This window comes from Aureococcus anophagefferens, assembly GCF_000186865.1.
Source record: "Aureococcus anophagefferens unplaced genomic scaffold AURANscaffold_3, whole genome shotgun sequence".
NCBI classification, from domain to species: domain Eukaryota; class Pelagophyceae; order Pelagomonadales; family Pelagomonadaceae; genus Aureococcus; species Aureococcus anophagefferens.
Genome location: NW_008705563.1, coordinates 2,577,589 through 2,593,902, shown reverse-complemented (window position 1 = coordinate 2,593,902; position 16,314 = coordinate 2,577,589). Strand labels below are relative to the sequence as shown.

Below are 16,314 nucleotides of genomic sequence, written 5' to 3'. Positions count from 1 at the left end.
GCGCTACAGCGGCTCCGGGGCCTCGTACTGCAACGACTGCGACGTCGGCTTCTACACGGGGTCCACGGGCCGCGCCGCGTGTTCCCTCGCGGACGCGGGCTTCTACGTGGCCTCCGCGGGGTCCTCGTCCGCGACGCCCTGCCCGCCGGGCTACTACTCCGGCTCGGGCGCGTCGGCGTGCACGCCCTGCGGCATCGGCACCTTCGTCGAGGCCGAGGGCCAGACGTCGTGCTCCTTCGTCGAGGCGGGCAGCTACGTCGGCGACGTCGGCGCGTCCGCGCAGACGCCCTGCCCCGCGGGCACCTACAGCGGCTCCGGCGCGACGGCTTGCCTCCCGTGCCCCGCGGCGACCTACGCGGCGTCCCGGGGGTCGACGCTCTGCTCGCTCGTCGACGCGGGCTACTACGTGCCCGACGAGGGCGCGTCCGCGCAGCTCCCCTGCCCCGAGGGCTCCTACAGCGGCTCGGGCCAGGCGGCCTGCCTCGCCTGCGAGGAGGGGCGATTCGCGGAGGACAAAGCCATGACGTCCTGCGCTTTGGTGAGCGGCGGCACCTACGTCGCGACGACGGGCGCCGTGAAACCGCTCGAGTGCGCCGCGGGCCGCTACTCCGGCGCGGGCGCGTCCCAGTGCGCCCTCTGCCCCGAGGGCACGGCGTCGTCCGCCGGCGCGTCGACCTGCGCGGCGACGGACGCGGGGACGGTCGCCGCGGAGGAGGTCACGTACGCGGTCACCGTCGACTCGACCATCGAGCTCTCCAACACGACCGCGGCGGACTTCAACAACGACACGGCGGCAAACGACGACCTGAAACAGGTGCTGGAGGCCGCCTACGTCGACGACCAGTTCAGCGACCTCGTCGACACGGTGGAGATCGCGAGCGTCGGCCCCGCGACGGAAGAGGGCGGTCGCCGCCTCGAGGACGGGACGCTTTACTCGACGCTCGTCTCCTTCTCCGTGCGCAGCAACTACTCGGCGTCGTCCGAGGAGAACATCTCGACGGCCGAGGAGTTGATCCGCGGCGACCTCGTCGACGCGATGACGGAGACGCTCGAGTCCGGGCGACTGGCGAAGCTCTTCTCGCGCTTCGCGAACCGCACGCTCGCGGGCAAGCTCGACGAGGGCGGCAGCCTGGGCCGCGTGCACCACGCCCGCGGCTCGTCGAAGCACATGAAGGGCAAGGCCGGCGCGGGCGCGCTCGCGTGCCCCGCGGGCACGTACTCGGGCTCGGGCGCGTCGAGCTGCGTGCCCTGCGGGCTCGGCACGTACACGTCCGAGGGCGGCCAGGTGTCCTGCAGCTTCGCGGACCCGGGCTACTACGTGCCCACGACGGGCGCGACGGAGCCCAGTGCCTGCCCCGCGGGGAGCTACAGCGGCAGCCGCGCGGCGGCGTGCGACCCCTGCGCGGAGAACACGTACACGAACCACTCCGGGTCGTCCGCGTGCTACGTCTGCCCGTCGCCGCTGACGTCTTTAGGCGAGGGCAACACCTACTGCGGCGCCTGCACGCCGGGCAACTACTGGGACACGCCCTACTGGGAGACGACGGGCCACGCGACGTTACAGGCCAGCTGGGCGCCGGGCGCCGTCGAGGCCTACCTCGCCGCGCAGTGCTTCGACTGCTGCGTCGAGTGCCCCGACGAGGGGTCCAAGTGCTACGAGTCCGGCATTACGTTAGAGAACCTGCCGCTGAAGAAGGACTACTGGCGCGCGACGGTCTACAGCGACGAGCTCTACCTGTGCTCGCTGACGTCCGCGTGCGGCGGCGGCGCGGGCAACCTCAGCGCGGCGGCGCCCACGGAGACGCGCTACTGCAAGCGGGGCCACGAGGGCGTGCTCTGCGGCGTCTGCATGGACGACTACATGTTCGACACAGCGTCCCGTGGCCGTGACGATTTTCGAGAGATTTGGGGTGGGTGAGACATCTGCACCGTCGTGCTCGGTAGGTTCGACAGCGTCGAGAACCGCTGCATCGAGTGCGCGGACCCGCCCTGGGATATTTCGGTTTCGCCCGGCAAGCTCGTGTCCATCGGCCTCTTCGTCATCATTGTGGTCGCCGTCGCCGTCTGGTGGGTGCGGCGCCACGGGGGCTGCTCCATGCGCAAGATGTCCGAGTACGCGGACGTCGTGAACGCGGCGCGGAAGGGCAAGGCGGGAGAGGCGCTCGTCGCGCTCGGCGAGAAGGAGAAGGAGGACGACGACGGGTCGTCCATGCTCACGAAGTACCTGACGAAGATCAAGATCCTGATGGGCCTGTACCAGATCATCGGCTCGACGCAGTGGTCGCTGCCCCAGGTGCCCTTCCCCGCGTTCCTCGCGGCGCCGTTCTCGATCTCGTCCTTCTTCAACCTCAACATCCTCTCCGCGCTGCCCCTCGACTGCTTCCGGCGCGTGACGTTCTTCGAGAGTCTGGTGTTCCAGACGACGTCGCCCATGGTCCTCGGCGCGGCCGTCTACGTCGTCTGGACCGCGCGCGAGCTCCGCGCGGGCGACGCGGACGCGCGGCACAAGATCTTCGCGTCGAAGCACTACCTGCTGCTCCTCCTGTCCTTCTGCGTGCTCCCGGGCGCCGCGGCGACGACGCTCCAGTACTTTGGGTGCAGCCGCTACGACCTCGGCGAGTTCGAGGAGGACGCGGGCGGCGGCTGGCGGCGCCAGTCCGAGGCGGGGCGGGACAAGAGAGCGACATTCCCGACGTTGAAAGCGCCTATCTCGGTCGTTTTCCACTCGTTTCGGCTGATTTTTGGACGAGCGATCATCCCTCGGAACGGTCTCGAAGCGTGGATGCTTTTTTTGAACGCGCGCGCGCGGAACACTCACGTTGAAGCGACGGTTGCATCACCCTTTTCCCGCCCAGGTCCGAGGCGCTCTGGACGCTCAACGCGGACCCGACGATCCGCTGCTACGAGAAGCGCTACGGCTCCTGGGGCTTATTCGTGGGGCTGATGATCGTGGTCTACCCCGTGGGCATCCCGCTCTTCTACTTTATTATCTTGTGGTCGCTGCGGCACCTGCTGAACCCGACGGAGGACGACCTCACGAAGGAGGAGCTCAAGGACAACGGCCTCGAGCGGAGCCTGGACTCGAGCGACTCGAGCGGCGCGCCGCCGGCGCCCGATCTGGTCGGGGGCGCGCCGGCGGCGGCGGCGGACGACGTCGTCGACCTCGACCTCCGCGGCGGCGCGCCCATGGGGCCCGACGGCGACGAGGACACGGGCACGCGGCTGCCCTCGCGGAGGAGCCGCCGGGGCACGCAGGGCCGCCGCGAGTCCTTCGTCGTGAAGCAGCAGCGCAACTCCATGATCCTCCAGGCCCAGGAGCAGATGCGCCTCGCCGAGGTCCAGGCCGCGCTCCTCGAGCACCGCGACAAGACGTCGGGCGAGGCGGTGGCGCACGTGTCGTTCCTCGTGGAGGAGTACGAGCCCCGGTGCTACCTGTTCTCGGTCTTCGAGTGCGTGCGGCGCATCGCGCTGACGGGCGGGCTGACCATCTTCTCGGACGGCGGCGCGCTGCAGATCGCGATGGGGCTGCTCATCGCGATGCTGAGCCACCGGGTCTACTCCGCGTACGAGCCCTACATCGAGGACGACGACGACACGCTCAGCGAGGTCGCGCAGACCCAGCTCGTCTTCATCTTCTTCGGGAGCCTGCTGCTCTACATCGAGGCGAACACGGACGGCGAGCGGGGCTACGCGAACGACCTCTTCGGGGGCGTGCTGATGATGGTCATGTCCGCGGGCCTGCTGACCGCGTTCTACTACGTGCTCATCGACGCGCTGGGCCGCGAGCGCCTCGAGGCGCAGCAGAACAAGATCCGCCAGCGCGCCGCGTCGGCGGCCGGCGGCGCCCGGGACAAGCTCCAGCGCGTCGCGTCCTCGTCGCGGAACGTCGTGAAACGCGTCGGGTCGAGGCTCCCGGGCCTCAAGCGACGGAAATCGTCCGAGCGGAAGATGGACGAGGTCGTCGCCGCCTCCGGCGCCGTCGCCAAGTTCAAGTTCGGCGCCGCGAAGCGCAAGGAGCGGCGGGAGGAGCACGAGGCCGCCGCGCCGGACCCGGCGCCCGTCCCCGCGGTCACGGTCATGTTCGACGAGGACGACGACGACGACGGAGCCCTGGCCGCGGCGCCCGACGACGACGTGGCGCCGCCCTTCGAGCCCGACGACGACCGCTTCCTCGCGGCCGAGGACGCGGACGCCGTCGACGACAAGGCGGGGTTCCACCCCGGCGACGACCACGTCTTCGTCGACGCGACGCAGGACGCGCCGGACCTGGAGATCGCCTTCGACGACCGCGCGGCGTCGCCGAGCGCCGATGGCCGCGCGGCGTCGCCGAGCTCCGACGGCCGCGCGGCGTCGCCGAGCCCGCCGTCGCCCGTCGACCCCCCCGGGCGGAGCCCGCAGCGGAAGCTCCACGGTCCGGCCTGGGCCGCGAACCTGAACCCGCCGCCGCTCCCGGAGGACGTCTTCGCGGACGCGCGCGCGGAGCACGCGGACCACCCGGACATCGAGCCGGCGCTGCTGACGCTCGACCTCGACTCCCTCGAGTACGCGCCCCCGCCGCCGACGCCCGCGGCCGCGGTCCTCGCCGGCGAGGACGACCACGACGACGAGGACCTGTCCCAGTTCCACGACACGTCGACGTCTCGCGCACATCTAAGTTGCTTGGTGTAGCTTCCTTTATGCGCCGAGCTTAGCGGCCGCCGGGCGGGGACCAGAAGGAGAGGACGACGCGGAGCGCGTCGTGGGGGAGCGCGAGGTTCGACAGGATGCTCATGAGCGGGCGGCGGTGGCGCTCGACTTTTGAAGCCCAGCCGCCGTCGTGGATGATGTCGACCATGTAGTCCTGAAGGGCTTCGTTTTCTGGCTTGATCCGTTTCGTGGGCAAGACCGTGATGGCCGCGCCGGCGCGGAGCAGCGTCAGGGCGACCTCGCGATGACCGAAATAGATGGCAAAACGCAGCGGGGTGGTACCCGCTCGGTCCCTCGCTTCCAGGTTCGCGCCGGCGGCGATGAGGAGTTTGGCGGCATGAACGCGTCCATTTTCAGACGCAGCGTGAAGCGGAGTGAAGCCCTTGTTCGCTGCAAAGTTTACATCCACGCCCGCTCGCAGAAGAAGACGCGCACAGGCAGTGCTGCCTAGGGCAGCAGCGTCATGGAGCGCAGTACCGCCGTTTGTTGTAGCAGGGAGGCTCGCATCTGCTCCTTCGGCCAACAGTATTTCGCAAATCCCGGCGTTCCCTTTGCCCGCGGCGAGACTCAGCAAGGGGAAAAGGCCGCGCGCTCCCGTGATCGGGTTTTTGCAAGGTATCATCCCGTTCACGTCGGCGCCGCGGCGTATCGCGTCGCGCAGCGCGGCTTCGTCGTTTCCATCTATCGCGCACTGAGCATCCGACACCAACGCCTCCATTTCTGGACGACGCTCTCGATCGGCCGCGACTCGAAGAGGCAGGCGCGCAACGTCGATGCGACGGTCAGTCAGCGGCGCGTGGGGCGGAGCGCAAAGCGAGGCTCAGTACCGGGGAAGAGCTGAGTGACTGGCCCTGCTCCTCGATTTTTTGTCTTGAGCTCGCCGATCGCAAAATCCCTTGTGCCACTGTGGCAAAAACGACATCTACCCAGGTACTACATTATCGCGCACCCCCCGAACACACCCGCCGGCGCGGCCGCCGCGACGGGCGCCGCGGGCGCAGAGACCTCGCCGGCGCGCTGCTTGCGGCCCGGGAGGCACGCGGCCGCGTCGGCCCAGTCGCCGGACGCTTGGACGCGGACGAGGAGCTCGAAGACGTGGTTGATCGTCAGCACCTTGGACGCGTCGCCGAGGACGATGGGCATGTCGGCGCCGATGGGCAGGCGCGCCGTCGCGAGCCCCAGGCGCGCGGCCTTGTCGCGCGTGAGGCCCTTGTGGCGGTTCCGGTCGACGAAGCCTCCGATGACGTACGTCTTCGCCGGGTCCGGCCGGTCGAGCACGGCCTCGGCCTCGGCCGTGAGGTAGACGAGCTGGGACCGGTCCGCCGCCGTCGCGAAGAGCTCCTCCAGCGGGCGCTCCTCGACGTCCGTGGCGAGCCAGCTCTCGAAGCCGTTGATGTTCCGCATCTGCGCCGCCATGTTCCCCGTGAGCCCGCTCAGGAGCACGCGGCTCGGCGCCGCGGCGCGCCGGTTCGCGCCGTAGCAGTACATGAGCTGCTGGCAGCTCGACTTGACCTCGCGCTCCGTCATGAGGGCCTCGAAGTCGCAGTCGATCGCGACGCGGCAGCCCTCGCCGCAGCGTGACACGAACGCCGCGTCGGCCGCGGCCTTCTCCTTGGCGCGCTCGGACCGCTTCGCGTCGCGCAGGCGCTCGACCTCGGCGCGCTCCGCGTCGCTCATGGCGGCGAAGCGCGCGTCCTGGGCCGCGGCGCGCGCCGTCTCGCGCTCGGCGACCTCGGCGGCGCGCTGCTTCTTCTTCTCCTGGAGCTCGGCGTCGCGCTCCTCGCGCTTCGCGGCGCGCTTCGCGGCACGCTTCGAGATGGGCGCTTCGGTGGTCGGCGCGTCGGCGTCGGCGCCGGCTGGAGCGCTCGACATGTCCTCCAATCGCTTGCGAGAGCAAAGGCAACTCCTGGGTCAACATGGAGAAGAGTGCAGTGAATGCGGTTGGCGGGCAGCTAGCGCGCGGGCAGCATGGAAGCCTGCCGGGCGCTCTACGAGTACCAGGCGGCCGAAGCCGACGAGCTGACGATCAAGGAGGGCGACCTCGTCCAGGTGACGAAGAAACTCGACGACGGCTGGTGGTTCGGCGTCATCGAGGACGGGCTGCCGCGCTGCGGCCTCTTCCCCGGGAGCTACGTCGCCCCGGCGCACGAGCTGCCGCCGGCGACGGAGCTGCCGCCGCCCGCGGAGCTCGCGCCGTCCGCGGACCTCGCGCCGGCCGGCGAGATGGCGCCGCCGGCCGACGCCGCGGCGCCCGCGGAGCCGGAGGAGCCGGCCGAGCCCGCGGAGCCCGCGGAGCCCGAGGAGCCCGCCGCGGTCGAGCTGGCGCTGCCGAGCCCCGCGGGCGCGGCCCGGGACCTCGTCGTCAAGCTCGGTTCCAACCAGGACGAGGCCCTGAGCCTCATCGCCGAGCTCGAGCACCGCGCGGCGACGGCGGAGAAGGCTTTAGCGGACGAGCGGCGGGCGGCCGCGGCGTTCCGCGAGGCGACGACGGCGTCGCTCAGCGTCCTCGAGCAGACGCTCACCCGCGCATTAGCACCCCTCGGCGGCATCGTCGTCGAGGGCCCCAAAGACGCGGGCGACGACGACGCGGCCTTCTGGGAGCAGTCGGGCGAGGCGCGCGCGGACGACGCCGTCGCGAGGCGTCTAGCCGCGGAGATCGGCCGCCGGCTCAAGACGGGCACGCTGGGCCGCAAGACCGTGGCCTGGGACGACTTCTGCGACGCCGTCAACGCCGCGGCGCCGCCGGGGGCCGACGCTGCGCGCGACGCGGCGCCGTTCGCGTCGCCCGCGGTCCTGCGGACGCCCGCGCTCGCGCAGTCCCAGAGCCAGCCCGCGCTCCACCACCCCCACCACCTCAAGGCCGCGGCCCTCGCCGTCGAGGCCGCGCACCACCACCACCACCGGTCCCAGGAGCCGCCCGCGCCGCCGCCGCAGCAGCTCCACCACGGCCACGCGGACCAGCACAGCCTCCGCGCGGCCGCGCTCGCCGTCGAGGCCGCGAACCACGCGCCCCACTACGCGGCGCCGACGACGAGCTCCTTGCTGCACCACGACCACGACCCGCACCACCGCGGCCACCACGGCGCGCCGCCGCACCACGAGCCGCCGTACCACCACTACGAGCCGCCGCGCCACCACATCGAGCCGCCGCAGCACTCGCCGCCGCGCCACTACGCCCCGGACTACGACGCGCCGCGCCACCACGACGCGCCGCGCCACCAGGAGCACGCGCGGCACCCGGAGCCGATGCGGCACCCGGAGCCGGCGCGGCACCCGGAGCCGGCGCGGCACCCGGAGCCGGCGCGCCACTCCGGAGAGCACGCGCGGCATCATCAGGAGCCGCCGCGGCACCAGGAACCGTCGCCCCACCACGGCGCGCGCCATTCCGGCGAGCACGCGCGCCATTCCGGCGAGCACGCGCGCCAGCCGGAGCCCGCGCGCCGGCCGGAGCAGCCGCCGCCGCCGCGGGAGTCGCCGCGCGAGCCGCAGCCGCCGGCGGACGAGCGCCTCTCCAAGATCCTGGACCGCTTCGCGAGCCCGCTCCGGGGCCTCTTCCGCGACTACGCGACGGTCCGGGGCCCCGGCGGCCGGCCCGGCCAGGTCGTGTCGCCCGCGGACGTGCTCCGCCTCTGCCGGGACCACCGCGTGTCGCCGACGCTGCTCAGCCATCAGGAGGTGACGTCCGTGACGCGGGGCGCGCTCGGCGACGGCGAGACGGGCGGCCTCGACGGCCCGGGGTTGCGGAAATGCCTCGAGCGCCTCGCCGTCGCCGCCTACGCCACCGTGCCGACCATGGGCGTCGGCGACAAGGTCGAGGCGTTGTTTCTGCACATGGGCCTCGCGGAGAAGCTCATCGAGGCGACGCGGGCCGCGCCGCGGCGCGCGCGGTCCGCGCCGCGCGCCGACGAGGAAAACCCGGCGGCGCTCCCGCCCGTCGTCCAGCCCGGCGGCCGGCCCCAGATCGCGCCGCGGCCCGACGTCGTCGACGCGTCGGCCGCCGTCGCGCCGACGCGCATCCGCGGCTCCGGCGACTACTACTACCCGGGGGGAGACGTGGTCCAGAAAATACCCCACCACGCCTGGAACTCGCCCAAGCCCAAGGGCGGCGACCCCTTCTCGTCGCCCCACCGGAAGGCGCCGGCCGCGTCGCCCACGCACAAGCACCACCACGCGGCGAGCCCCGCGGAGCGCGCGCACGCGGAGCGAGGACACGTCTACCACCCCCACCACGGGGGGCACCCGTGAGTCGGTCGCCGTGGTAAGGGGTTATTTTTAGCGGTGGGGCCTCGCTGCGGGGCGACGTCGTACGCCTCGTCGTCCGGGGTCGACGCCTGGGTCGTGTTGATCGCCCAGCTCTGGCAAATCCAGTCGGCTTGAGTCGAGGGCGAAGACTGGCGAAGAGCGCACGCACACGATGAGCTCCGGAGACAAGCCGGCGGATGAGGTGGATTGGCGCGACAAGAAGCGCGAGTATGAGGAGCGAATGGCCCGAGTGAAGAACGCCAAGCTCCGCACGCTTTGCTCAATTTGCTCGGCGAAAGCGAAGCTCCCATGCCCATGCGGCACGGCTCAATATTGCACGGTTGCGTGCCAACGAATCGACTGGCGCGACCGCGGCCACCGGAAGGCGTGCAAGAAGATCCGGGGCGAGCGGGCGGCGGAGGCGGCGCGGGCCGAGGCGCCCCCGCCCCCGCCCCCGGTGTTCTACGGTCCCGCGCCTCGGTCGCACGCCGACGAGGTCCGCGCGCGCATCGCCGCCGAACACGAGGCCGCTCGCGCCCGGCGGGAGGCGAATCCGGAGCCGGAGCACGCGTTGGGGCTCGTCCCTCGTTGGGGCTCGTCGCGATGCCCGATCTGCTTGGAGGACTGGGACGTGAATGAGGCTCATATGTTTCGTGTTTGTTGCGCCCAGATGATCTGCGTGTCGTGTCACAGCAAGTGTCATGGTCATGAAGGGTGTCCTCTCTGTCGCCAACCACACGCGAAAGACGGAGCCGAGGTTCTGGCCCGCATTCGTCGCCACGCGGAAAACGACTCACCGCTGGCGACTGAATATTTAGGGACTCTGTATCGCTTTGGTGGCCACTTCGGTATCGTGAAAAACGAGAAGAAGGCCGTGAAAATATTCAAGCGTGCTGTGGAGCTTGGCGACGTGACGTCGATGGTAAATCTCGGCGAGATGTACGCCAAGGGAAACGGCGTGAAGCCGAATCGGACCAAGGCAATGCAGCTAATGCGCGCCGCAGCGGATACGGGCGACGCGGAGGCCCAGTGGAGTCTCGGAAGCATGCTTCGCGACGACGAACGACACGAGGAGGCGTTTCCATTGTTCAAGCTCAGTGCTGAGAAAAATTTCGCATATGCTCACTTATTTCTGGGTAAGTGCTACTTGGTGGGCAGAGGCGTGGACGCCGATTTGGACGAAGCCAAGCGCTGTTTTGCCCTTGCGGCAGCAAACGGCGACGAGCGCGGCCAAAACGCCCTCAACATGATCGACGCCGAAAATTTGCGTCGAGAAGACTCTCTCGGCGCGCGGACGACGGCGCCGCGCGACCGCTCGACGCGGTCGCCGACGTAGGGCAGGTGGAGCGCGCCCCCTCTAATCCCCACCCCTAAGAAGCTCCCCCAGCTCTGGCGATTCCTAAACAACATACACATACACCTTACAGCAGCTCCCGCACGCGCGCCGCGAAGTCCGCGGGCCCGCTCTCGACGCGCCAGACGTTGATGCCCGCGTCGCTGATGACGTTGCCCGTGCCGCCCGCGCTCGCGACGCGCGGCGCGGCCGGGTCGGGCGCCGCCTCGATGCAGAGCACCTTGTTGACCACGGTCGCGGAGCCCTCGACGGCCATGCCGCGCGTCTCGTGCGCGCGGAGCGTGCCGTCGTTGCCCCCGCTGACGACGAGGGGCCCCGATCCGACGAAGGCGAGCGCGTGGATGCCGCCGGGCAGTTGCGACTCCGCGACGGGCCCGTCGCCGAGGCGGCGCATGTCGTAGAGGAGCACCGCGCCGCTCTGGTCCGCCGACGCGAGCAGCGGCGCCGCGGGCTCCGGCGCGACGGCCACGGCGAGCGCGCAGGAGCCGCGCTGCGCGTGCGCGTCCAAAGAACCGATGGCCTGGAGCGTCCGCGCGTCGAGGAGCCGCGTCGTGCCGTCGGAGAGCGCGCAGCAGAGCACGCGCCCGCGCACGGCGACGTCGAAGACGTAGGCCCGCGCCTCCGGGTTGCGCTCGCCGCCGAAGACGACGCCGGCCTCGGCCCGCGCGAAGGTCGTCCGCGCGACGCGCGACGCGGCCGCGACGTCCCAGACCTGCGCCGTCTCGCCCGCGCCGACGGCGAGGCGCCCGTCGCCCGGGAGCACCTCGAGGCCGTAGATCTCGTCGTCCTGACTCGTGTCGAGCGTCGCCGCGGGCCGCCCGTCGAACGCCGAGCAGACGCGGACCTTGCCGAGCGAGTCGCCGCAGAGCACGTGCGCGGCGCCGTCCCAGCAGACGCGCATGAGCTCGTCGCCCTCGAGGGTCACGCGCTCCTCCGCGCCGTTCCACACGAAGCCGCCGACCTGGCCCACGGACGCGAGGCGGCGGCCGTCGGGCTCCCACGCGAGATCGTAGACGCGATCCTTGTGGCCCTGGAGGCGCGCCTCCGGGTGGAAATTTACCGTCGCCGGCGGCGGCGGCGCGGCCGGCGCGCACTCGTCGCAGTATCGGTTGATGCACTCGCGGCTGCAGATTTCGCAATAGGTATCCGCGCCGTCCAGAGAACGTTTCCACCGCTCCATCTCACAACCCGACGACGCAGGGTCACGCTGTCGGGGATCTGGAGCTGTCGGGGATCTGGAGCGAATAGTCGCCGCGGCACGCAACGCGATGGGCGGCAGGCGACGATCGTGGCTTGTGGCTGGAGAGGTGGCGACTGGTGGCGCCTCTCATCGGCGAGCTTGAGCTCAGCCTGAGCCTCAGGCAAAAAATCGAGCTGCCACAGCAAAAAATCGAGCGGGGGGGCGCGCCAGCATCGGGCCAAGGACTCGCTCAGCTCCCCCTGTACTGAACCTCGCTTTGCGCGCCTCCGCCACTCGCCGCTGAACATCGGCATCGCATCGACGTTGCGCGCCTGCCTCTTCGAGTCGCGGCCGATCGAGCGCCTGCTCCCGGGCATGGAGCCTTTTTTGCGGGATGCGAGAAAAGCGATTTTAGCAAACGACGAAGCCGCGCTGCGCGACGCGATACGCCGCGGCGCCGACGTGAACGGGATGATACCTTGCACAAACCAAATCACGGGAGCGCGCGGCCTTTTCCCCTTGCTGCATCTCGCAGCGGTCAAAGGGCTTGCGGGGATGTGCGAAATACTCTTGGCCGAAGGAGCAGATGCGAAGATCCCTTCCACAGTAGACGGCGCTGTAGCGCTCCATGAGGCCGCTCATATTTCCAGCACTGCCTGCGTGCCTCTTCTTCTGCGAGCGGGCGCGGACGTGGACGCTCGAGCGAACGATGGCGCGACTCCTCTTCACAGCGCCGCTCACTACGGCAACACTGCCTGCATCTGTCTTTTTCTGCGAGCGGGCGCGGACGTGAACGCTCGAGGGAACGATGGCACGACTCCTCTTCACACCGCGTCTCAATGTGGACACGTTGATGCCGCCAAACTTCTCATCGCCGCCGGCGCGAACATGGAAGCGAGGACCCGACGGGGTAACACCCCGCTGCGTTTTGCCATCTTAGGCGGTCAACGCGAGGCCGCCCTGACGCTGCTCCGCGCCGGCGCGCCCATCACGGTCTTGCCCACGAAATGGATCAAGCCAAAAAGCGAAGCTCTCCAGGACCACATGGTCGACATCATCGATGAGGGCGGCTGGAACGCGCGCGTCGAGCGCCACCGCCGCCCGCTCATGAGCATCCTCTCCAACCTCGCGCTCCCCCAAGACGCCCAAGTCATCATCCTCTCCTTCTGGTCCCCGCCGGGCGGCCGCTAAGCTCGGCTCACGTGCTTAGGGGGTTCTTTTTCGCGCGTGACAGCGCCGTGTGGCGCGGCACTTTAGGACCACCTTAAGGGAAACATCGATGTTGGCGTAGGACAAAACTGACCACCGTTACTAATCCCCATCCCTAAGCATCTCCCCGAGCCTCGCCGTCGCCGCGCGATGGAGCGCCGCGTCCTCGGCGAAGAGCGCGGAGAGCCGGTCCGCCGCGGCGGCCGGGAGCGGGTCGTCCCGGGGCCGCGCGGCGTCGCCGGCCTGGAGGAACGCGCGGTCGCCGTCGCGGTGCGCGGCGGCGACGCCGGCGAAGATGCGCGGGAGCGCGCGCTCGAGCGCGAGCAGCGTGCCCCGGAGGTCTTCCAGGACGCCGACGACGGCGAACGCGTCGAGGAGCTCCTCGGGGGCCTGGGCGTGCGGCTGCCGGCAGGCGGGCGCCGCGCCGCAGAGGTAGCGCGCCTGGGCGTTGCGCACGTCCGCGAAGAAGGAAAAGTAGGCCAGGAGCGGGTCCGCCAAGACGGCGTCGGCGAGCGAGGCCGTCGCGTTCGGCGCGCCCGCGAGGCCGACGGGCGGCGGTTCGCCGCGGAGGAAGTAGAAGTGGGACGCGACCCAGGCCAGCGGCTCGCGGAGCACGGCGACGAAGGCCGCGCGGCCCGCGAGGGCCGGCAGGCGGCCGACGTGGTCGTAGAAGACCGCGTCGGCCGCGGTCCGCGCGGCGACGTCCGCCGTCGCCGCCGCGCAGGCCGCGACGAGGTCCCACCAGGACTCCGGACCGGCGTAGGCGCGGCCCCGGTAGGCCACGGTCTCGTTGGCGTTCAGCCGCGCCCACCAGGCGTACTCCGTGCACCGCGTGTCGACGTCGCGCCCCTGGATCACCCGCGCGCCCGCGCCGAGGAGCGCCGCGAGAACCGTGCGCGTGCCTACCGTGCATGACGGCTTGTTGTCGTTTTCCCATCTCAAAATCTCTCGAAATTCGTCAGCGAACGCCGGTGCCCGCCCGTCTTGGGCACGGCGACGAAGACGGCGAAGCGGCGGTGCCCGTCGTCGAGCGCGCGCTCGCGGGCGGCGACCGTCGCCGCGAGCTTCGTTTTGAGCTCGGCCCAGGCCGCCGCCGTGTCGCTCCGCCGGCGGTCCTCGTCGTCGGCGGCCGCGTCGAGGGCGTCGGGCACGGCGGCCCAGTCGTCGGCGACGAGGAGCGTCGCCCGGAGGCTTTTTTCGACGCCGCCGACGCTCGCTTCGACGCGCGCGAGGAGGTCGGAAAAGTAGGACCCGCCCTCGACGACGGGCGCGCAGCCGGCCTCCAGCGCTTCGTAGTAGCGAAAGCTCTCCGGCGACTCGAAGCCCATGGGCGCCGGGCAGTAGCGCGCGGACGTGTAGAGCGCGGACAGCGTCGCCGCCGACCAGACGTCGGGCCGCCACGGCCGGCCCGTCGTCGACCGCGACGTCACGTGCGACACGCCGCGGGGCCAGGCCCCCAGCGCCGCGAGCATCTTCCGCCGCGTGGGCTTGCCCTTGGCGTCGCCCACGAAGGCCCAGGTCACGGGCCGGCGCGCCGAAGGCGCGTCCTTCCTTCCGTGGCCGGACGCGTAGCCGAGCGGCAGGAACAGGAGCTTCCCGCCCCACTTTTCCGCCAGCGCGGCGTCGAAGTACTGGCGCAGCACGAGGGGCCAGGGCTCGTAGAAGTCGTCGACGTCGCCGCCCTCGTCGCTCAGGTGCACGAGCATCGCGCGGTAGTTTCGCCGTCTCAGCTCGCGGCCGAGCGCGCGGACGCGCGCGCGGTGGGCGCCCGTGTCCGCGAAGTTCGGCACGTGGACGACGTAGACGGCGCGGTCCGCGACGACGTCGAGGCCCGGGCAGGCCTCGACGGCGTGGCCCGGGAAGACGACGTCCAAGAGCCAGTCCCACCTGCGCCGGAAAGAACCGGTGGAACGCCCCGTCCAGCAAAAATCTCTCTATCTCGGTCACATCGCAATCGTTTCGGCTGATTTTTGGACGGATCGTTTTCTCTCGGCGGGTTCTTTCTAGACAGTGAAAAAGCTATGTCAAACCCGTGAAGTCTTGTTGAATATTTTTGTTTCCTGCCCAGAGTCCCGCTCCACCAACGCCTCGCAGCCGTCCGCGGGCCGCTCGCCGACGCGCGGCCGCCGCCCGCGGCAGGCCGCGAACGGCGATGCCCAGTAGAGGGTCCATCGTTCTTGCGTGCCCGCGTCTGTGATCTCTCCAAGTCCCCAGGTCCGCGCCGCGCGCGGCGCCGGGAGCGCCGCGCGCGCGGCGACGTCCCAGACGAAGCCGTCGACGTCGTCCGTCCCCAGGAACGCCGCCGCCTCGGCGCGCAGGTCCGCGCCGTAGGCGTGCGCGAAGGTGCGGCGGTCGTCGCCGACGTCGACGTCGTAGATCGCCGCCGGGAGCCGCGCGGGCTCCCGCCGCGCCGCGGGCGCGGCGGCCGCGACGAGCTCGAGGAACGTCTCCGGCCCGAGCGTCGCGGGCGCCGTGTAGTCGACGATGCGCGCCGCCGCGAGGTCCTCCGGCGCCTGGGTCAGGATCGGCGACCCGTCGGGCCGGAACCGCGTGCAGTTGACGATCGTTCGAGGAGAAACCCGGCGCCCGGCGCCGTCGAGCCAGACCTTCTCCGGCCGCAGCCCGAGCGCCGCGGCGAGGTCCTGGTAGAAGTGGCGGTGGAAGGTCGCGTGGCCCGCGGCGTCGAGCTCGAAGATTTGGGCGCCGCGCGGCAGGAAGACCGCGTTGGCGAGACCGGCGCCGTGCGCCGCGACCAACGCCGTCGCGGACCCGAGCGCGCGCGCGACGTCGTCGAGGGGCGTGTCGCCGTCGAAGGCGCCGCACTCGACAGCGACGCCCGCGTGTTTCGCGCGCGCGGCGAGGAACCCCGCGGCGCAGACGCGCTCGAGGCCCGCGACGTCCCAGGAGCGGCCGACGGGCTCGCCGCCGACCACCTTCCGCGGCGCCCGGAGGAGCACGAAGATCTTCGGCGCGAGGAGCGCCGTCGACGGGGGCGTCGCGAAGCGCCGGCGGACGTGGGTCGCGAGGCGGTCTATGCCGTTCCAGTGGTTTTTGTCGCAGAACGCGAGGTGCGGCACGTCGATCGACGCGGTCGCGTCGCACGGCGTCTCGCGCCGGTCGGCGACGGCCGCGAGCTGGCCGGCGACGGGGCGGCACGCGTCGGCGCCGACGCCGAGGGCCGCGCAGGCGGCGCCGACGCGGGCCTCCAGCGTCCCGGCGGCGCCGAAGAGCTCGACGGTCGCCGTCGCGCCGTCCGCCCGCAGCGTCGCGTTCCGCGTCTCGAACTCGACGGCCGCCGGCGCCAGGAGCGCCTCGTACTGGCGCCGCCACGTCGCCAGCAGCTCGTTCTCGCCGTAGACGAGAGGAAAGCGCACGGTCGTCCAGGGCTTGCCGTCGAGCGCGACGATCGTCGGGTAGGCGTGGGCGAGCAGCCAGTGCGCGTAGTTGAGCGGGCTCGCCTGGAACTCGGGGTTCGGCGCCGACCGCACGCAGATCGTCGCGTCGCCGCCGACGCGCGCGAATAGTGCGAACAGCGCGAGAGCGCTGCGAGGCAGCCCCATCGCATTGGCGCCGCTGCAGGTGCACAGCAACTTGTCTTGTTTCTGCAATTGCAACAATCGTCTGGTGGAACGACGCGCTGGTG

At 70.9% G+C, this 16,314-nt stretch overlaps 4 protein-coding genes across 4 annotated transcripts; 1 reads left to right on the top strand and 3 right to left on the bottom strand.

The window, feature by feature from the left end:
• Nucleotides 1-4,819: 4,819 nt before the first annotated feature.
• AURANDRAFT_6656 (hypothetical protein) lies at nucleotides 4,820-5,170 on the bottom strand (the record flags this gene model as incomplete). Its single annotated transcript, XM_009035305.1, has 1 exon — nucleotides 4,820-5,170. A coding segment is annotated over one exon (351 nt), but the record flags the coding sequence as incomplete, so codon positions are not given.
• A 560-nt stretch (nucleotides 5,171-5,730) lies between these two features.
• Nucleotides 5,731-6,246, bottom strand: AURANDRAFT_13974 (hypothetical protein; the record flags this gene model as incomplete). Its single annotated transcript, XM_009035567.1, has 1 exon — nucleotides 5,731-6,246. A coding segment is annotated over one exon (516 nt), but the record flags the coding sequence as incomplete, so codon positions are not given.
• Nucleotides 6,247-6,654: 408 nt separating this feature from the next.
• On the top strand, nucleotides 6,655-8,931 carry AURANDRAFT_61901 (hypothetical protein; the record flags this gene model as incomplete). Its single annotated transcript, XM_009035627.1, has 1 exon — nucleotides 6,655-8,931. The coding sequence occupies one exon, from the start codon at nucleotides 6,655-6,657 to the stop codon at nucleotides 8,929-8,931; it is 2,277 nt and encodes a 758-aa protein (XP_009033875.1).
• Nucleotides 8,932-10,349: 1,418 nt separating this feature from the next.
• AURANDRAFT_61900 (hypothetical protein) lies at nucleotides 10,350-16,231 on the bottom strand (the record flags this gene model as incomplete). The annotated part of the gene is made up of 4 exons (XM_009035566.1): nucleotides 10,350-11,406; nucleotides 12,775-13,573; nucleotides 13,639-14,558; nucleotides 14,757-16,231. The coding sequence occupies 4 exons, from the start codon at nucleotides 16,229-16,231 to the stop codon at nucleotides 10,350-10,352; spliced, it is 4,251 nt and encodes a 1,416-aa protein (XP_009033814.1).
• Between the last annotated feature and the right edge of the window lie 83 nt (nucleotides 16,232-16,314).